The sequence below is a fragment of the Rhinolophus sinicus genome, linkage group LG02, assembly GCF_036562045.2.
Source record: "Rhinolophus sinicus isolate RSC01 linkage group LG02, ASM3656204v1, whole genome shotgun sequence".
Lineage (NCBI taxonomy): Eukaryota > Metazoa > Chordata > Mammalia > Chiroptera > Rhinolophidae > Rhinolophus > Rhinolophus sinicus.
The window spans coordinates 112703479-112725962 of NC_133752.1; the positions used below are offsets into that span (position 1 = coordinate 112703479).

The 22484-nt window shown below is 40.8% G+C and overlaps 1 protein-coding gene across 3 annotated transcripts in view; it reads left to right on the forward strand.

Moving 5' to 3' along the window:
- The window catches only part of SLC6A13 (solute carrier family 6 member 13), a 45181-nt gene that overhangs the window by 10298 nt on the left and 12399 nt on the right, over positions 1-22484 (forward strand). For all 3 annotated transcript variants that reach the window (XM_019711297.2, XM_019711298.2, XM_074325216.1), the window contains exons 3-7: positions 7280-7414; positions 9573-9713; positions 12947-13031; positions 13706-13838; positions 14718-14852. In XM_019711297.2, coding sequence (XP_019566856.1) covers positions 7280-7414; positions 9573-9713; positions 12947-13031; positions 13706-13838; positions 14718-14852 — 629 coding nt within the window. The remainder of the gene's footprint in view (positions 1-7279; positions 7415-9572; positions 9714-12946; positions 13032-13705; positions 13839-14717; positions 14853-22484) is intronic.

The window sequence follows — 22484 nt, forward strand, 5'->3', positions numbered from 1 at the left end:
AAGTCTTTGTATAAAGATATGCTTTCATTTCTACTGAGTAAATACCTAGGAGTGGAATGACTGCATTATATGGTAGGTGCACTTTTAATGTTTTAATAAACCGTCAAACACTTTTCCAAAATGCTTGTACCATTTTACATTTCCACCAGCAGTGTGTGAGGTTGTCAGTTTTTCCACATTCTTGCCAATTCTTGGGCAGTAATTTTAATTTTTATTTTTATAACATGTATAATATTATCTCATTGTCATTTTAATTTATATTTCTCTAATGACTAATGATGTTGAACATCTTTTTCATGTGCTTATTTGCAATCCATATATCTTCTTTGGTGAAAACCTGTTCAAATCTTTGGACCATTTAAAAAAGTGGTTTATTTTGTTAACTATTAAATTTTCAGACTTCTTGATATATTCTGGGTACAAGTCCTTTATTAAATATGCATTTTGAAAATATTTTTTTCTCATTCTGTCTTATATTTTTTCCTTTTCTTAACAGTGTCTTTTGAAGACCAGAAATTTTAAACTTTGGTAAAGTCAAATTTAATCAATTTATTCTTTTATGAATCATGCTTTTGGTGTCACATGAAAGAAATCTTAGCTTACCCAAGGTCTCATATATTTTCCTCTAGAAGTTTTATAGTTTCAGGTTTTACATTTAGGTCTGTGATTCATTTGGGGTTAACTTTTGTATTGAAGTTATGGCTTAAAGGGTTTTTTTTTTGTGTGTGTGTGCATGAATATCCACTTGTTCCAGCATCATTTATTAAACAGACTATCTTTTCTTCAATGAATTGCCTTTACACCCTTGTTGAAAATCAGTTGTCCATATATATGAGGACATGTTGCTGAACTCTATTCTGTTCTATTGATTTATTTGTTTATTTTGACACCTAAACCACACTCTATATTTCTTTTTTTTTTAATAGGAGTTTTAATATTTAAGATCATTCTTTTTTTTTCTTTTAAGATTTTATTGGGGAAGGAGAACAGGACTTTATTGGGGAACAGTGTGTACTTCCAGGACTTTTCCAAGTCAACTTGTCCTTTCAGTCGTAGTTGTGGAGGGCGCAGCTCAGCTCCAGGTCCAGTTGCCATTGTTAGTTGCCATGCCTTGCGGGAGTCGAGGAGTCCAACCAACAGCCTTGTGGTTGAGAGCCCACTGGCCCATGAGAGATTCAAACTGGTAGCCTTCAGAGTTAGGAGCACAGAGCTCCAACCGCCTGAGCCACTGGGCCGGCTCTATATTTCTTGATTACTGTAGTTTTATAATATGAAAATAAGGTATAGTTAAGCCTTAAACTTTTTCAAAGTTGTTTGGCTATTTTATTTCCTTTGCATTTTCCTGTGAATTTTAGAATCAGTTTGTCAATTTCTAAAAAAAAAGTCTCTGGGATTTTGATTGATATTGCAGTGAGTCTATAGATCAACTTGGGAAAAACTGACATCTTGTAATATTGAGTCTTCTGACCCATGAACAGAAGGGAACTATGCTTCACCATTTATTTAGATCTTCAATTTCTCAGCAATGTTTTGCATTTGTAAATGTACATGCCTTTCACATCTTTTGACAGATTTATTCCTATTTCATATTTCCTATGCTATTATGAAGGGTATTATTTCTTAATTTGTAATTTATAATTGTTTGTTGCTAGTATGTAGAAATACAATGGATTTTTGTGTGCTGATTTTGTATCCTGCACCTTGCTATAAACTGACTTATTGGTTCTAGTTGCTCTTTGGTACTTTTCAAAGATTTTTTTCTCTTTTCTTTTAAAAAACACTTTATTGAGATATAATTGACATACAAAAAGTTCTACATATTTAATGTACACAACTTGATGAGTTTGGAGGTAATGTCCATTACCTCCAAAAATTTCCTTCTGCCCTCTTTAAAAATTTTTTTGTGATAAGAACACAACATAAAATTTACCTTCTTAGTAAATTTTTAAGGAAACAGTACAATATTAACTATAGGCACTGTGGAATACAGTAGATCTCTAGGACTCACTCATTTTGCATAACTGAAACTTTGTACCTTTGACCAATACCTCCCCATTTCCTCCTTCCTCAGCCTCTGGTAACCACCATTCCACTCTCTGCTTCTATCAGTTTGACTTTTCTAGGTTCCAAAGGATTTTCTACATAGACTGTCATGTCATTTGAGAGTAAAGGAGTTTTATTTCTTCTTTCCCAATCTGAATAACTCTTCATTCCTTTCTTGCCTTATTGCTTTGGCTACAATCAATACTGACAAACAATTTTGAATAGAAGTAGTAAGAACAGACACCTTTATCTTGTTCTTGATTTTAGGGGTTAAGCAGTCTCTCACCATTAAGCATGCTGCTATGTTTGTGTAGATGTCTTTTATCAGGTTGAGGAAGTTCCCTTCTATTCATCATTTGCTGAGAAATTTTATCAGAAATGGCTGTTAGATTTATTAATATGATAAATTACATTAATTGGTCTTTTGGATGTTAAGACACCTTTGTGTTCCTGGAATAAACTCCACTATGGAATGTATTATCCTTTTTATATACTCATATCATTGGATTTGATTTGCTAAAATTTTGCTTAGAATTTTTGCATCTATGTTCATGTAAGATATTAGTCTGTAGTTTTCTTTTCTTGTAATGTCTTTGTCTGCTTTTGTTATTGGTGTAATGTTGACATTATAGGATGAGTTGGGAAGCATTCCTTCCTTTTCAATTTTCTGGAAGAGTTTGTGTAGAATTGGTGTTATTCCTTCCTTAAATGTTTGGAGAATTTACCAGTGAAGTCATTTGGGAGTTTTCTTTGTGGGAGGGTTTTTAACAGCAACCAAAAAATTTTCTTTAATAGAAATAAGGCTATTGAGATTATTTATTTCTTCTTGAGTAAGCTTTGGTAGTTTGTATTTTTCAAGAAATGTGTCCATTTTACCTAAATTTTTGCATTTATTGACAAAGTTATTTATTTATTTTCTTATTATTCTTTTAATATCTACAGACTGTATTGATGCTGTTTCACTCATTCTCATACAGATATTCGTGTCTTCTAGAAGTTTATCAATTTGATTGATTATCTCAAAGAAGCAGCTTTTAGTTTGATTGATTTTCTCTCTAGTTTTCCTGTTTTCTACTTCATTGATTTCTACTCTGATTTTTATTATTTCCTTTGATTGACTGTGTTTCATTTACTTTTATTTTTCTCATTCTTAAGGTGGAAACTGGAATCATTGATTGGAAAGTTTTTATAATAATATTTGGTGCTATAAATTCTCCTTCTAAGTACTGCTTTAGCAGCATCCCGTGCATTTTCTTTTCTTTTTTTTTAATTTATTTTTTGTTGGGAAATATTGGGGAACAGTGTGCTTTTCCAGGACCCATCAGTTGTCCTTCAATCTAGTTGTGGAGGGCGCAGCTCAGCTCCAAGTCCAGTTGCTGTTTGCAATCTTTAGTTGCAGGGGGCACAGCCCACCATCCCATGTGGGAATTGAACTGGCAACCTTGTTGTTAAGAGCTTGTTCTCTAAACAACTGAGCCATCCTGCCACCTCTCCAGAAGCTCAGCAGCAGCTCATTGACTTCAATCTAGTTGTGGAGGGTGCAGCTCACTGGCCCATGTGGGAATCGAACCGGCAACCCTATTGTTCAGAGCTCACACTCTAACCAATTGAGCCATCTGACCGCCCCCCTCCCCCATACATTTTCGATATGTTGTGTTTCCGTTTAGTTTGATTTAAAAATATTTCCTTACTTCCCTTTTGATAACTCTTTGTCACTTGGGTTATTTAGAAGTGTGTTACCTAATTTCTAAATATTGGGGAATTTTCCAAGTGTATATTTCTTACTGATTTCTAATTTGTTCAGAGAACATACTTTGTATGACTTGAATCTTTTGAAACTTATTGAGATATGTTTTGTAGCCCAGAATATGGTCTATCTTGGTAAATATTCCAGGTGCACTTGAAAATCATGTATATTTTACTATTGTTAGATAGAGTGTTTTATAAATGTCAAGTAGGTCAAGGTGGTTGATGTGGTTTTCAAATATTTTTTATCCGTACTGATTTTCTGTCTACTTGTTTGATCAATTATTGAGAGAGGGATATTGAAATCTTTGACTTGAATTAGGAATTTATCTATTTTTCCTGCAGTTCTCAATTTTGCTTCATATATTTTGAAGCTCTGTATCAGACACATATGCATTTAGGATTGTTATGTCCTCTTCAAGAATCAACCTGTTTATTAGTATGAAATGAACTTCTTTACCTCTGACAATAGTCTTTGCTCCAAAGTCTACTTTGTGTGATATTAAATAAACACTCCAGCTTTTTTTAAATGAGTAGTTAGCATGGCATATTGTGGGGACAGAGTCCCAGAGAGCAGTTTCCAGGCTCTCGGCCTCACGTGGAAAGGTGCTGGCTCGGGTAGTAGATGGTCGTCAGCTGTGGCTAATTGGCTGTCAGCTGTAACCAGTTAGCCTATTAGCCACTGATATAACTGCCGCAGCTGTACTGGTGAGTCGGGTTGGAGAGTCGAGTCGTCAGTCGGTTAGTTGGCAGGCAGAAAAGCGGACAGCAGGTTGCAGGTCATGTGACTCCAGCCTCCAGTGAGACTGTAGTGCCACCAGTGAGACTACAGTGGTGTGACTCCCCTACCTATGGCTCCATGGGTGTTCATTTTTGGCCTAGCCACATCCTGCATTCTTATGCGGAGAGTGGGACCAGAGACCCCGCAGGCCACCCCGCATGACAAATGGCGGAGTGAGCAGGGTCTCCCGCACAACACATCTTTTCTAATCCTTTTACTTTTAACCTGTCTTGATATTTAAAGAGCATTTCTTTTAAGCAGCATATAGCTGAATCTTGCTAGGTTTGTTTGTTTGTTTTTTAAACCAATCTGACAATCTCTTTTATTTGGGATATTTAGACTACTTAAATTTAATGCAGTTATCCATATGGTTAAGTTTAAATTTAACGTTTTACTATTTGTTTTCTATTTGTCCTATCAGTCCTTGTTTCCCTTTTTTCTCTCCTCAGCCTTTTATTCTTATTATTAATTAAATATTTTTTATTATTCCACAGTCGGCTTTCTTCCCTGTTGATTTATTAGCCATAACTCTTTGCTATGTTGCTTTAGTGATTGTATTAGGTTTTGTAATATGCATCTTTAACTTATCACAGTTTAGCTTCAAGTGATATTATGCCACTTTACATATAAAACCTCACAATAATACACTGCCATTTCTCTCCTCCTGACCCCTCCCTGTGCTCTTGGTGTTACACACTTTATTTTTTCATGTTATAAACTCCACATTACATTGTTACTATTTTTGTTTAACCAGTCAGTTACCTTTTAAAGAGATCTGAATAAGAAAAGTTCTTATGTGTTTACCTATGTATATAGTTATCATTTCTAATGTTCATCATTCCTTTGTATAGATTCATATTTCTCTCTGGCATCATTTCCCACTGCCTGAAGGACTTTCTTTAACATTTCTTATAGTGCAGTTCTGTTGGTGATGGATTCTTTTAGGTTTTGCATGTCTTAAGAAACATTTGTTTCAATTTCATTTTTGAACAGTGCATTTATTGGGTATAGAATTCTAGCTTGACAGCTTTTTCCTTTAGTACTTTAACAAACGTGCTTCCTCATCTCTCTTGCATTGTTTTCAATGATAAATTTAATATCATCCTTGTCTTTGTTCCTCTGTACATATGTGTCTTTTTTTTCCTTTGATTCCTTTTGATATTTTCTCTTAAAAACTCTTAATCACTGGTTTAAATAATTTGATTATGATGTCCCTTGTTCCAGTTTTTTCAAGTTTCTTATTTGGGAGCTTATTGAGCTTCTTGGATCTGTGGATTTATAGTTTTCATCAAATTTGGAAAAGTTTCAGCCATTATTTTTTCAAAACATTTTTTGACCCCTCTCCCTCTTTTGTCTCCTCAGGGACTCCAAGTACAAGTCTATTAGGCTGCTTCAAGTTTTTCCACAGCTCACTGACATCTTTTTTTTTTCTTTTTAATTCTCTTTTCTCTGTGTTTTATTTTGGATAATTTCTACTTCTGTGGTTCAAGTTCACTAATCTTTTCCTCTGCTATGTCCAATCTGCCATTAATCCCACCCAGTGTATTTTTTCATTTCACACATTGTGGTTTTTTATTTCTAGAAGTTTGATTGGGATCTTTTCATGTCTCTGTCTAACTTTTTGAATATATGAAATGCAATTACAATAACTATTTTAATGTCCTCATCTGCTTATTCTAACATCTATGTAAGTTATGGGTTGGCTTCAATTGGTTGATTTATCGATTCATTGTGAGTAATATTGTCCTGCATCTTTGCTTTCCTGGTAATTTTTGATTGCCTATTTTTGCCTTATTTGTTGCTGAGTATTTTTGTATTTCTATAAATATTCTTGGGCTCTTTTCTGGGACCAGTGAAACTATTTGATTCTATTGGATTTTGCTTTTAAGATTTGTTAGGCAGAACCAGAGTTATGTTCAATCTAGGGTTAATTATTCCCTTCTACTGAGGATATGCCTTCTTTTCCCAATGCCCTTGAATCCTGAGATTATCTGTGTGAGCACCATAATCTCAATCTTTTGAATGTTTTTATTTTTTTTCACCTTGCTTAGTTTCCTCACACATAGGTGCTGACCAGTACTCAGTTGAAAGCTAGAAGGGCCCCCCTGCAGATATTTGAATCTCCCTCTCTGTTCTGCTCTCTCCTCTCTGGTACTCTGTGAACTCCTTTGTCCACTTTGCCAGCAGATAAAGGTCCATGGTGGAGAAAATGCCAATATTTCTAGCATCAGTAGACTTCTCTCATCCAATGATTGTGAAAGCAGAAGCAGAAAGGATTACTAAAAGGAAATATGATTTTAGCCTGCTAGAAGTTTCTAGCACTCAGACCAATCACTTACTTGAAAAGAATTTTAGTCTGTGTGCTGTGTTAATGCTCCTGAATAGCCATTATTCAATGAGCTCCTTGTTATTGCCACAAGTTATGTGTTATTTAGGCAATGATTGATGTTCAATGGGGGAGCAAACCTTGGTAGATATAGACTGAAACTTCAGAGTGAAAAAAGGGACTGGTTAGATTCCAGGTAAGTTGGTGACTCTTGACCCCTCTCTGCTATAGTTCCAGACTTCTGGACAGATGTCCCCTGCAGTTTTTCATGTCCCCCATCCCTGGGATTCTGATGGGCAGTATGGGGTGATAATGGGAAAAAATGAATGTGGACCACGAGGAGGCTAGTGCCAGATAATGGACAGCCTATTTCCCACCCACAGGTGCCTTTTTCATCCCCTACCTCATCTTCCTTTTTACCTGTGGCATTCCTGTCTTCCTCTTGGAGACAGCACTGGGCCAGTACACCAGCCAGGGAGGCGTCACAGCCTGGAGGAAGATCTGCCCTATCTTTGAGGGTGAGTAGCTGTGTGTCTGATTCCAAGATTCTGCACTTAGGGCTATAAACCTTATTTGGAATGACTGGATTGTTTAGCAGTAGTGCTAATTGAGATAAGACTCTATGCCTTTATATTAAACCCTCCATTTTTAGGGACCCAATACTGAGCTAATCACCCAGTCCATGTGAGAATGGGGAAGATGGGGATGAGGATGGGGCAAAGGCTTTAAGTTAAATAACTAGAGTGCAAAGCTATTTTAGCTATACATTTTAAAAACATATAACAATGATTTTGTGTTTTTGAAAACATTTAATCAATTAGAAGACATTTTAAGAGAGACTTTAAATGAGAAAAATATCGTTACTAATTATACCATTCTGACACAATAGCTATTTAAAATTAGGTGTTTTATTTTAGTATTTTTCTCTATGTAGAATTTTCGGAAGTTTCTATTTTGAAATAATTATATATTCACAGAAAGTTGTAAAAACAGGTCATGTGTATCTTTCCCCCAGTGTCCCCCAACGGTAACATGTTACATAACTATAGCATAATATCACAACCTAGAAATTGACATTACTATCCAGACCTTATTTAGATTTCACCAGTTTTCCTTGAACTCATTTGTGTCTGCATAATTCTGTGTAATTTTATCACTTTGTGTGTATAGATTTGTGTAACCGCCACCACAATCAAGATACAGAACCGTCCCATCACCACAAAGATCTGTCATGCTTCTCCGCTACAGTCATGTTACCTCACCCTCCCCATCCCTAACCTCTAGCAACCACTGATTTGTTCTGTACCTCTATAATTTTGTTATTTTGAGAATGTTATATAGATGGAAGCATATACTATATAACCTTTTGAAATTGGCTTTTTCACTCAGCGTGATGCTCTGGAGATCCATCCAGCTTGCTTGTTCTTGTATCAGTAGTTCATTCCTTTTTATTGCTGAGTAGTATTTCATGGTATGGATATATCACAATTTATTTAACCATTTACCCATCGAACAACGTTTGGATTGTTTCCAGTTTTGAGGGTTTTATTTCATTCTTTCTCTATCTATAGAGTTTACATATCTATTAATAGGGAATATGCACAATTTATATCTCTGTTTTTCAGTTAGTGTTATTTTCCATTTTCTATATAATCATTAAATGATTACATTAACTTCCATCAAGTAGATACATCGTAAATTACTTAACAGTTCTTTGTTTTGGGCTTTTTCTTATTTTCAATTACTTATAAAATGGTTACATTCTGCTATTATGTATATTGGTTGAGATAATTCTCCTTTTTTGGAATTATTTCTTTGGCATAAACTCCCGGGATGAGAGTCACTGGATCAAATGGATGAGCAAGGTGATGACTCTTGATTTGGCTTACTGAGTTGTCATGCGGAAGTATTATACTGACTTTCAGTGTCACCAGACATGCCACTAGACATCTTTCCTTCCTGAGCTATGTGTGGTTCCCAAATTTGTCTGCATATTGGTACCACCTGGGGAACCGTCAAAACATCCTAAGGTCTGTACTCTACCCTCAGAGATTGTCATTTAATTGGTCTGGGGTCTGGTCTGGCTTTGGAATTTTTAAACTATCCCCAGTTAATTCTAATACGTAGACAAGTTTAAAAATCATTGAGTTATATCATTGGTAAAAATCTTCACTAGGGCTGTAGATGCAGAAAGGTACCTCATTGTTGTTTGACTTTGCACACCTGCAATTATGAGGGAGGATCTATTTGTAGTTTTGTCCTATGTGAATTATCTGTTCCTGCTGTTAACATACGCTTTTATGTTTCAGAAATATATCAGACTAATTCCAGGGACATTAACTATTGGAATCTCAGTTAGTCTCACACATTTTAAAATAACTTTGAGTCAGTAAACTTTCAGAACCTGATAAAGGTGACAGTGCACAGGAAGCCTGGATAAGGCAGCAGGAGGCAGGGAGAAAAGTCCCCTCCTCCCTACGTGGGCAGGGCTGTGGGAGCAGGAAGCATGCTCCTGCTGCTGGGAAGGGAGAGGAGGGAGCCAGGAGCCTAGGTCCCAGGCCTTCTTGTTTCAGGACACTGGGAGTGGCACGTGAACGCTCTCCTAAGCAGGGGTGGGTCGTGTATGAGAAATCTGTGCACTGTTGCCAGCCCCGTTCGGCCCCTTTCCCTCTCCAGGCATCGGCTATGCCTCCCAGATGATCGTCATCCTTCTCAACATTTACTACATCATTGTCCTGGCCTGGGCCCTCTTCTACCTCTTTAGCAGCTTCACCATCGACCTTCCCTGGGGAAGCTGCCGCAATGAGTGGAATACAGGTAAGGTAACCTCCGGAGTCCATTTTCTCCTCCTGCTCTGCCATCACCCAGGAGTGGGATTGTCTCAGCGTCGCAGACAACCCAATTCCAACCACAATGTAGGGACTCACTAGAAATCTGCCGAGTAGGTCATGGAGATCTTACCTCAAAGATAAGAGCGAGATTTCACCAGCATCACAGGCCAAATATCAAAGAATTAAAAAAAAAATTCAATTACTGTATTGTAAATTCATGTATTATGCAAATAGAGCTGACTGTTTATGTAGTGTAGCTGTTTATTTCTATTTGAATCATGGTTAGTTATATGTATATGTTGTTTCTTCATTTTTTGGTTCCTCATAGCTTCTCTTTGATACTATGTTAGGTTTTTCCAACCCATAATTCATCTGGATTTAACCAGGGAATAAGCTGTTTTGTATATCACCAATGTAATTTATAATAGCAATTGATTTTTCTCTTATGCCTGTAAGACCACAAGAGCCACCAATGGCAAGAGAACTAGTGAGTCTAATGAGTTGAAAGTAACAAAAAATTAAAATTACCTAGGGTAGTTCTCTCCAGAAGAACTTTCTGTGATGATGTACTATCTGCAATGTAGCCAACATGTGGTTATCGAGCACCTGAAATGTGGCTAGTGAGTGTGAAGAACTGACTTTTTAAATTTTTATTTAATTTGAATTAATTTAAGTGTGAAGAGCCCCACATGGCTAATGGCCCCCTTTGGGCCGTGCAGGTGGGGAGCACACTGGACATGTCCTGTTCGGGTCCTCAGCATTCCATCTTGCTCTCTTTGGCCAGAGAGCTCCCAGGGCCTGTTGGTGAGGCCACACCTGTGCTATGATTAATTTTTCTTGTTTAGATAAGTTACTCAGTTTTGAACTGGAGTTTGCTTCTTTTCCTTGCCAGGGAGGCACATTTCTGCAATGGTTAGCATGGTATTCAACGCCCCTCTGGCCCTCAAACTTTATGCTCCCTTTCCAGGCATTCCCTGGCCGATGTCTGCCACCAGCTCTATTCCACCATTTTTCAAGTGAAAAGTCAAATCTTGGAGGTACTTCCCCTGACACCCCAATATGCATTAGGTTCTTCTGAAATGTGTGTGGCAGTACTGCACTGAGCCCTGGGCCTGCTGTGGCTCCTGCCCCACTTTCTGTCTCTTTGTTGTCTGGTTTTCTCACAGGCCAGCAAGATCTCGAAGGCAGAAAAGATGTCTTTATCTCGATAGCCTTTATGCCTAGCCCAGGGCTGGCTATATCACAAGAACCAAAAAATATTTGTTGAATGAAGCAAGTTTTAAAAATCTGTTCTATTCTAATATTTTCTTTATATGATGTATTTTTTCCTCCCTCCCTCCCTCCCTCCCTCCCTCCCTCCCTTCCTTCCTTCCTTCCATCTATGTGCACTGAAATCACCCTTGACAACTAGCTATTCAGGTGATGATTTTATCCAGACCTCAGTGGAGTTCTTGTTATAAAACTGAATTTTGGGTGGCCTAGGGCTTTTGCTTCAGGGCATTGTTAGGCCTATCTGCCTTTAAGTTGATTGGGGGTGGGTGTCTCTGAGACAGTTCTGAGGCAAACTCAATACCCAAGTCTTGCTTCTTGACATTTGAGACATTTCTCCTAGTGCGTCTGGTTTTACTGCGAGCCTAACATCTTGAATAGCATAGGACATCTTGTGCTGTCAGGATGAAACAGCACTTTTCTGGATGTGCTGGAGCTTCAAGAAAAGTGACATGCCTAGTGAGATGAGTGCTGGGTTGACATTCAATCATTCAACAGATATTACTGAGCTCTGACTATGTCGGGCTCTGTTCTAAGCACCAGGGATGCGGTAATGTATGAAAACGAAGGTTCCTGCCTGCATAAAGTTGTCATTCTAGTGACAGGAGACAGACCATAAACCAAATAAATGAGTTATAGCTATCATGTTAGAAAAAGTGCTGTGGAGAAAACTAACACAGGGCGCAGGGATTGGGAGTTTTAGGGGTGTGGGTGTAATTTACATGGGTCATTGGGGAAGGCATTACTGAGATCATGACACTTGAGTGGGACTCTGAAGAAGGTGGGGGTGAGCCATGGAGATAGCAGGGGGCCGGCATGAGGTAGGAGGGACACCCAGTGAAAGACCCTGGGCGGCCAGTATCTATAGCACCCAGAGAACAGCAAGGGGTCCATGGGGCTGGAGCAGGTGAGGGAGAGCAGTGGGAGATGAAGCCAGAGGCGATGGCGTCGATTGAATAGGCCTCGGGGGTGATTATAGAGGTTCTGGCTCTTTTCTCTGAGTGGGGTAGGAAGCCCTTGAACGAGGGCATGACATAAATTGTGGTGTAAATTGCAATATCACTCTGACTGCTGTATGGAGGTTTGACAAGGGAGGTACAAGTAGAAACTGAAAGCCAGCTGGGGAGGCATGAGATGATGGCGACCTGCCCCAGGGTGGTGCGGTGGTGATGAGAAAGTCAGATTCTAGATGTTCAGAAGGTAGAACAAACACAGTTTGCTGGACTGGATTCTGGCTCTCACTTAGTCACTTATAAGCTAAGACAGGCCATTTCTAAGCAGACTTCCGTTCTTTATGTGTACAATGGGGAAAACATGATCTGGCTTAATATTTTCGAAGATTATTGTACTAATAGAATGTGAAAAGCAATATGAACGCTCTTTGTGAAACTCCAAAGTCATGTACAGATCATTAAGAGCCACTGCTTGTCGAGCACTTTCCAGATGTGTTTTCATTTAATCCCCTATCAATCCTGAAAATGGATTTTCTGATGTCATTTTAGACATGAGGGAAGTGAGGCTCAGCAAGCCACACGGTCACTAACCAGAGGGTCAGGATTCCAGCCAGAGCTTTCTTGTACCTACCTGTACCTGTGCTTTTAGCTCCTCGGCTGCGTCACTTCCCTAGAAGGCATTCTTATTATTCCTCCAAGGTTGTGAGCTTATACATGACAGTCACCTAGAAATATTTATATACTTTGAAGCAGACAGAAAGCGTAGCATCTTTCCTGATGCCATAGGATCATGCTTTAATAAGAATATGTACCAAAGTAAAAGCGTGTGGGAGAGAGAGAGGTGGGTTTGTTGAGGTCAGTATGTGTTTGAGGATGTTTGTATAGACAACTTCAGCCCAGTTCCTTCCAGATACCTCACTTCCATTCTCTTACAATTTCACCCCAGCTACTGTCTAATGATTTTCCTCTTGCTTCCCTCCCATGGACCCCGGAGTAGAGCACTGTATGGAGTTCCAGAGGACCAATGGCTCCCTGAACGTGACCTCTGAGAATGCCACCTCTCCTGTCCTCGAGTTCTGGGAGTAAGTGAGGCCTGTTCCCCACCCCACTGAGAACTGTGTGCTTGAAAGAAGGGCGCGGGGATGGGTTCCTGCAGTGGTGACTCTCAATAGATAGCTAGGGAACAATTTCCATTTCCTTCTTTGGTGGCCCTGTCACCTAAGTGGCTTTTTTTTTCTGTTGTGCCTGTATTTGTGGTTAACGCAGAACTGGTTTCAGAGATGAGAATGTTGCCACTCTCGTCAGGGGTGCCTGCCTTGCCTCCCCCCATGTGCCCCTCCCCATGTTAGTGTACATGTGTGTGGGTCCACCTCCTAGCTCCCCTCCTCTCTCTAGCTGCATGTGCATTGCCTCTTATCTTCTCCTCTCCCCAATACTGACATGCATCTAGGGCATAATTCCTGATATCAAAACATCCTAAAACCCTGGCTGAGAAAATATGTGTCTGCACCTCCTTCTCCAGGTCACATTGGTACTCAGCCTCCCAGAGCATACTTACCTGGGAACAGTTTATACTTGCCTCCCTTTGTATCTACCCCCATCTCTGGGTAAAGGACAGCCTCATGGATTCGGGTGACAAGAACTGACAAGCCTTTGGACAAGAGCCTGGAGACATAGCTCCGCTGCCCGAGACATGCAGGCTACCAAATGGAGGCTGGCAGCAAAAGTGGGGCCTGGCTCAACCTTCTCTCCCCAGGAGGCGGGTCCTGAAGATCTCCGATGGCATCCAGCACCCGGGGGCCCTGCGCTGGGAGCTGGCCCTGTGCCTCCTGCTTGCCTGGGTCATCTGCTACTTCTGCATCTGGAAGGGGGTCAAGTCCACGGGCAAGGTCCGTGTGGGACAGCGCTGGGCCCTCCCATCCTAGCACTCCCCGCCCTCACTGGAGGTTCAGTCACCCAGGAGGTCCCTAAGTTGTAGCGTAGTGAGGGATGGGGGAATGACCCACAAAGGTTTTATGCAGTGCTTTTCCTTGCTTCTGTGCCTCTGCTGGCTTTAATCCCATGTCCTTTGGGTATTTGGGGATATTAAATGAAAGAGACAGAGAAAGAAAGGCAGAAGGATATTTCCAGAGGAATTTGATCTTGGAATATAGCATGTGTGTGGGCCCATTGCAAATTGAACACAGTTCATGGCTCCCTAGTTCGCGTACTGTTCCTTTGGAAAGAGAATTCCGTTAAGACTTAGTCTCAAAATGATTCTCAACCCACCTGAGAATGTGGGGGCCTCTTTGTCCTAGAGTGTACGAGGTATTAGAAGGGCATTCTGAGTTCTTCTGGACTCCTGCCCTGGAGGCCTCTGACAAGGCTTCCTCCCTAGTCTGGCTGTCTGGGTGCACTAAGCTCGTCAACTCTGGAGGAGAGGGATCATGTGTTACAGATCTTTTCATACCTGACCACCTGTGCCATAATTCCAAACACGCTTGTTGGGAGAATGCCTAAGTTCATTCAGTCACTCAACAAATATTTACTGGGTATGTGTCGGGGAGGGGGGTACTTTAAGCCGGAGGGGGGAGGGAGACGAGAGGTTGTGGCTCATGGCAGAGGGGAGGTGGAACTGAACAGCTGCAGGGGGCGGGGGGCGAGGGGAAGGGTAGGAGCAGAACCCCACCTGTAGGTGGGGAGCTCCTGCCTCCGGCCTCCCTGCTCGGTCTCCAGCCCCCTCCCTCCTAACTCACAAGTTTCTTGTCCCTCATCTGCCTCTTCACCAGGTGGTATACTTCACAGCCACATTCCCTTACCTCATGCTGGTGGTTCTTTTAATTCGAGGGGTGACACTGCCTGGGGCAGCCCAAGGAATTCAGTTTTACCTGTATCCAAACCTCACCCGTCTGTGGGATCCCCAGGTAAGAAGCCGCAGACAAGGCTGTCACTTGGCTCTGAAGGTACTTGAGCTACGGCCCTTCCCTGTGCTCTGGGGAAGCATCCCTGCTCCTGGCTCAACCCTAAGGCATCCATGCTCTGTGTGTGTGGGGGGGGTGGGGCGGTGGTCAGAGGCATCTGTTAGTTGCTGTTTGTGGTCCTCCTCCTTGGTTCACAGCTGCCAGGAAAGCTGGGGGGCCCTGAGGCCCCAGTAATATTTCTTAAGGGCAGCAAGTATGTCACTAATGGTCTTTACCCACAGGCTGGACCCATTTCTCCACATCTGCCCATCCCCTTTTTGCATTTTTTCCCTTGGAGATCTCATTTCACACCTAACTTCTTCTCTCTTTCTTAAGCCTCCACTAGCCCCCTCTGGGTCCTTCCCTCTGTCACATGGCCATTCCTAGGCCCAGCTCCCCAGCCCCTCCCAGCACCAACTGGACTGGTGTTGAGTTTCCTGTCAGTTGTCAAGAGGCCCCTGCTTCTTCCCTCCCCTCAGCCAGCTTCTTCGTGGCCCTGGCCCTCAAAAAGGGAGGAGGTGGTGCTGTTTGCTGACTGGAGGGGTTTGTAAAGCAGGGCCGGAAATAAGAAGCCACTGCCTCTGAAGGGTTTCTTATCTTCTCCTGTTTGGCAGCCATTTTGAAAGCTGGCAAAGCCAGGAGGTATCGAGGGCCAGGGCCCCCAGAGCCCCTAAGATGTGTTACCCAGCTCTGTGCCCTGCCTCTGCCTCCTTGGAGAGCGTGTGGACAATTTAGGGATCTTCCCTTGGTGCTGGAGGAGGTTCTCAGTCTATGACAGGGCTCTGAGGAGACCTAGGGCTGGAGGCGCCCAGCACAGAAGAGATGAACAAGTGGCTGGCTCTTCAATCATTTATATAGAAAGGCACCAGCACAGCTGCTGAAATTGCTGTGCTGAGAAGAAAGCAAGAGAAAAGGGAGAGGCACTCACTGCCACAGTCCCTCTGAGGCCTGGACTCAGTACACACAGAGGCAATGGCTCCCCCTTGTGCAGAATTTGGGGTGATCCAGAAGCTCAGCTATTTTCAAGTCTCACGTCCACCCTGACAGAATTATGAGTTCTTCCATCCTGAGTTCTATAGGGGGCTGCCAGAGCTCCCACAGTCAGAAACCTTCCCGTGGAGCCACATAGCCTTACGTCCTGGGCATTTCACAGTGACCTTCTGGTGGGGCCTGGGTTTATCCTTTCCTTCCCCCATTTTTTAGACATAACAGAGACACAGACTGCTGCTGTGTCATCTCCATGTGGGGCCCAAAGGCTGCACTCAGGCTTTGGAGTCAAACTGTAGGGCCACAGCCGTTGGAGCTGAAAGGGCTCCAGAGATCATCTAGTACAAACTCCTCATTGTACAGATGAGCAAACAAGGCCCAAGGTCACACAGCAAGTAAGTGGCAGGCCAAACCAAGTGTATTTTTATTTTGTTATCATAAGCCTTTTGGCTTCTCTGGAACCAAAGGGTTGTAATGGAGAGAGAGTAGGCAGCACGCAGGAGATTGTGGGGCAGTAGAGGTGAGGGAAGGCTTTGGAGGACAGGTATAGATTTTGGCTTGGATCTCCTATGCCAGAGGGAGCCATTGTGGTTCTGGAGCAGCAGATGTGTGAACCAGAGGTGTGAACCACAGGTGTGGTTAAGCTATGCCGAAGCCCGCCTTTGTTTGGAGGCCAGGCTGGGAAGGAAGGGACATTTCAGGCCGGGAGACAGGCAGGTAGGCTGAGAGAGTAAAAGGAGAGAGAGTCCAGTTTTTCTGGAACCGATTCATGGCTTCTGTGATCAATACCTTGTTTGCCCTGATCGGTGACTTATAGCTAACTATTGAGTGCTTACTATGTGCCTGGCAGTAGAAGGCTTGCATGCATTATTTCAGCTAATCCTCACAGCAGATCAGGGAGGTATCCCCATTTTATGGATAAGAAAATTAAGACCTAGAGAGCTTAAAGAATTTTCCGTCCTTGCACCTGCACTTGGAATCCAAGTCTGAATGTTGACAAATTCCACCTACTGTATGATCTCTTGTAGGCAAAGTCCTCATCCACTTATCTTTGTTTTTCTCACAGCTCATTTGTTCAGCAGAAATTTCTTGAGCATCTATAATGTGCCAGGCCTGTTCTAGGTATAGTGTAATATATATATCTTCCAACAAATATTATATAAAGCAGGTGGACCAGATAGCCTCTGAGAGTTAATAAAGCCATAACTCTCTGTGTGGGTTACTGAAGGGAATAAGACATCTTAATCTGCTCTCCAGGATACCATCCTTCCAACCCCAGTCAGCTGTTGGCTGTGCAGGGAGCATATGTCTTCCAAGTTCTCTGAGACCATGGGGAGGGAGAGATTTCAAGAGCCAGGTTTGGTCCTGAGCTTCCGAGCTGCCTTATTAACCACCTGGCCTGGTCCCATGAAGTGAGTCCATTGTTGTCTGTGAGCAGAGCAGCCCCTGCAGGGTGGGATGCCCTGCCAGAACCCTAATTGAATGTAGCTGGCACTCCCCAGGAAGTGTGATAATTCCAGCTGGCATTTGCCTGGCACTTGAGAAAGGTGCAAAATTCCTGCTAGCCAACCCGAAGACCAAAGACATCTCTGGCAAGCACTGCATGTGGGAGCGGGGAGCCAGGCAGAGACAATGCTGGGTTATGTGCTTTCCTCTTCTCCTTTTGCCAGGCTTGCTGTGTGCCACACAGGTTGCTGCCTCTGCTGGTATTCTCCAGGGCTTGTCTCTTTCACAGGGGTGACGGCACTGGAGACTCAGGACTGCACTGGTGCAGTGTGTGCTTCATCCCAGCACTTGTTTCTTTCCTTCTGTCTGCTCTACTGCACTTTGGTAGATTGATAAAGGCAGGGCTGGGGGGTAGGGTGTCCAAACAGCCTTTACTGAAACTTTGGAATATCTATGCTAAGCTATTCTAATGCAGGGTTTGGGGAGGAGTTGGAACTGTTGATTAGAATGAGTCTTTTTTTTTTTTCTCCTTTTTTTTTTTTATTAAATTTATTGGGGTGACAATTGTTAGTAAAATTACATAGATTTCAGGTGTACAATTCTGTATTACATCATCTATAAATCCCATTGTGTGTTCATCACCCAGAGTCAGTTCTCCTTCCATCACCATATATTCGATCCCCCTTACCCTCATCTCCCACCCCCCACCCCCCGCACCCCTTACCCTCTGGCAACCACCAAACCATTGTCTGTGTCTATGAGTTTCTGTTTCTCATGTTCTTTTGTTGTTTTTGGTTTATATACCACATATCAGTGAAATCACATGGTTCTCTGCTTTTTCTGTCTGACTTATTTCGCTCAGCATTACTCTCTCAAGATCCATCCATGTTGTCACAAATGTTCCTATATCATCTTTTCTTACTGCCGAATAGTATTCCATTGTGTATATATACCACAACTTCTTTATCCATTCATCTATCGAAGGACATTTTGGTTGTTTCCATGTCTTGGCCACCGTAAACAAAGCTGCAATGAACATTGGAGCACACGTGTCTTTATCTCTAAATGTTTTCAGATTTTTGGGTAGATACCCCGGAGAGGTATTGCTGGGTCATATGGCAATTCTATTCGTAATTCTTTGAGGAACCTCCACACTGCCTTCCATAACGGCTGCACCAGTCTGCATTCCCACCAACAGTGTATGAGGGTTCCTTTTTCTCCACAGCCTCTCCAACATTTGTTATTATTTGTCTTGTTGATGATAGCCATTCTGACTGGGGTGAGGTGATATCTCATTGTGGTTTTGATTTGCATTTCTCTGATGATTAGTGATGTTGAGCATTTTTCATATGTCTATTTGCCATTTGTATGTCCTCTTTGGAGAAATGTCTCTTCAAGTCCTCTGCCCATTTTTCAATTGGGTTGTTTGTTTTTTTGTTGTTGAGTTGCATGAGTTCCTTGTATATTCTGGATACTAGCCCCTTATCGGAGGCACTGTTTGCAAAAATCTTCTCCCATTCAGTTGGTGGCCTCTTTATTTTGTCAATGGTTTCTTTTGCTGTGCAGAAGCTTTTAAGTTTCATATAGTCCCATTCGTTTATTTTAGCTTTTACTTCCATTGCCTTTGGAGTCAAGTTCATAAAATGCTCTTTGAACCCAAGGTCCATAAGTTTAGTACCTATGTTTTCTTCTATGCAGTTTATTGTGTCAGGTCTTATGCTTAAGTCTTTGATCCATTTTGAATTAACTTTGGTACATGGTGACAAATAGCAGTCCAGTTTCATTCTTTTGCACGTGGCTATCCAATTCTCCCAGCACCATTTATTGAAGAGGCTGTCTTTGCTCCATTGTATGTTTTAGCTTCTTTGTCAAAAATTATCTGTCCATATTTATGTGGTTTTATTTCTGGGTTCTCAATTCTATTCCATTGGTCTATGTGTCTGTTTTTCTGCCAATACCATGCTGTTTTGATTATTGTAGCCCTGTAGTACAAGCCAAAGTCAGGAAGTGTGATACCTCCATTATTGTTCTTGTTTCTTAAGATTGCTTTGGCTATTCGGGGTCTTTTGTGGTTCCAAACAAATCTGATGATTTTTTGTTCTATTTCTTTAAAATATGCCATTGGGATTTTGATGGGGATTGCATTGAATCTGTATATTGCTTTGGGTAATATGGCCATTTTAACTATGTTGATTCTTCCAATCCATGAGCACGGAATGTCTTTCCATTTCTTTGTGTCTTCTTCAATTTCTTTCAAAAATGTCTTATAGTTTTCAGCATATAGGTCTTTCACATTCTTGGTTAAGTTTATTCCTAGGTATTTTATTCTTTTTGCTGCAATTGCAAAAGGAATTGTTTTTTGTATTTCATTTTCTGAGATTTCATTGTTAGTATATAGGAAGGCAATGGACTTCTGTGCGTTGATTTTGTAGCCGGCAACTTTACTGTATTCGTTGATTGTTTCTAATAGCTTTTTGGTGGAGTCTTTAGGGTTTTCTACATATAGCATCATGTCATCTGCAAAGAGTGATAATTTAACTTCTTCATTCCCAATTTGGATGCCTTTTATTTCTTTCTCTTGCCTGATTGCTCTGGCAAGGACTTCCAACACTATGTTGAAAAGCAGAGGTGATAGGGGACATCCCTGTCGTGTTCCTGAACGTAGAGCAAAGGGCTTCAGTTTTTCTCCATTAATTATGAGATTAGCAGAGGGCTTGTCATATATGGCCTTTATTATGTTAAGGTATTTTCCTTCTATACCCATTTTATTAAGTGTTTTAATCATAAATGGATGTTGTATCTTGTCAAATGCCTTTTCTGCATCAATTGATATAATCATATGATTTTTGTCCTTTATTTTGTTTATGTGATGTATCACATTGATGGATTTGCATATGTTGAACCATCCTTGTGCCCCGGGGATGAACCCCACTTGGTCGTGATGAATAATCTTTTTAATGCATTGTTGTATTCGATTTGCTAGAATTTTATTTAGGATTTTTGCATCGGTATTCATTAGAGATATTGGTCTGTAGTTTTCTTTTTTTGTGCTGTCCTTACCAGGTTTTGGTATCAGGGTAATGTTGGCCTCATAAAATGAGTTAGGGAGTACTGTCTCTTCTTCAATTTTTTGGAAGAGTTTGTGCAGAATTGGTATTAGATCCTCCTTGAAGGTTTGGTAGAATTCACTAGTGAAGCCATCTGGTCCCGGACTTTTGCTTTTGGGAAGGTTTTGTATGACTGATTCAATTTCGTTACTGGTGATCGGTCTGTTTAGATTTTCCAGTTCTTCATGGTTCAGCCTTGGAAGGCTATATGTTTCTAAGAACTTGTCCATTTCTTCTAGGTTGTTGAATTTGGTGGCATATAGTCCTTCATAGTATTCTTGGATGATCCTTTGTATTTCTGTGGTGTCCGTGATAACTTCCCCTTTTACGTTTCTGATTTTGTTAATCAGTGTCTTCTCTCTTTTAATCTTAGTAAGTCTAGCCAAGGGTTTGTCAATTTTGTTAATCTTTTCAAAGAACCAGCTCTTTGTCATATTAATTTTTTCTATTGTCTTTTTGTTCTCTATTTCATTTAGTTCTGCTCTAATTTTTGTTATTTCCTTTCTTCTGCTGACCTTGGGTTTTACTTGTTCTTCTTTTTCTAGTTCTTTAAGGTGTAACATGAGGTTATTTATTTGGGAGTTTTCTTGTTTCTTGAGATAGGCCTGTAATGAGATAAATTTCCCTCTTAAAACTGCTTTCGCTGCATCCCAAAAATTTTGGTAGGATGTATTTTCATTGTCATTTGTTTCTATGTATCTTTTGATCTCTCCTCTAATTTCTTCTTTGACCCAGTCCTTCTTTAAAAGTATGTTGTTTAATCTCCATGTATTTGTGTTTTTTCCCGCTTTCTTTTTACAGTTGATATCCAATTTGAAAGCCTTGTGATCAGAGAATATGCATGGTATGATTTCAATCTTCTTAAATTTGTTGAGACTGATTTTATGTCCCAATATATGTCTATCCTTGAGAATGTTCCATGTACACTAGAAAAGAATGTATAGTCTGATGTTTTAGGATGAAGTGCTCTATAAATGCCAATTATGTCCATTTCATCTAATGTGTCATTTAGGGCTACTATTTCGTTATTTATTTTCTGTTTGGATGATCTATCCATAGCTGTCAATGATGTATTTAAGTCCCCTAGTATATTTGTGTTTTGGTCAATTTCTCCCTTTAGTTCTGTTAGTAGTTGCTTGGTGTATTTTGGTGCTCCCTGATTGGGGGCATAAATATTGATGACTGTTATGTCTTCTTGTTGTACAGTCCCCTTCACCATTATGAAATGTCCATCTTTGTCTCTTGTTATCTGTTTCACCTTGAAGTCTGTTTCATCTGATATCATTATGGCTACACCTGATTTTCTCTGGGTACCATTTGCTTGGAGTGTCAATTTCCACCCTTTCACTTTGAGTCTATGCTTGTCCTTGTAGCTGAGATGTGTCTCTTGGAGACAGCATATGGTTGGGTTTAGTTTTTGATCCAATCTGCTACTCTGTGCCTTTTTATTGGTGAGTTCAGTCCATTTACATTTAGGGTGATTATTGATATGTGAGGATTTCCTGTCATTCTATCTTTAGTTTTCTGGTAAGGCTGTGTCTCCATTGTTTCTTTGCCTTTTGTTGTTGTCTATTATTTCTGTGTGGTGGTATTCTATGATGTTTCCTCTGTTTCTTCTTTTATTTCAGTATATATTTCAATTCTGGATTTATTTTGAGTGGTTACCCTTAAGTTTATGTAAAAGAAAGTTTGATATTTAGAGTATTCCATTTTCTTCAGCACGCTTACTTTCTCCATTCCCATATTCCGTTCAGGCCTTTACTCTCCCCTTTTTGAGTTGTGGTTGCCACAAATTGTCCCTGTTGATGGTGGTCGAATAGCCTCCTTTAGTATTTCTTGTAGTGCAGGTCGTGTATTAGAAAATTCCCTCAGCTTCTGTATGTCTGGAAAGGTCTTTATTCCTCCTTCATATCTAAAGGATATCTTTGCTGGATATATTATTCTTGGCTCATGGTTTCTCTCTTTCAATAGTTTGAATATTTGGTTCCACTCCCTCCTGGCTTGTAGAGTTTCTGCTGAAAAATCTGATGATAATCTAATGGGCTTTCCTTTGTAA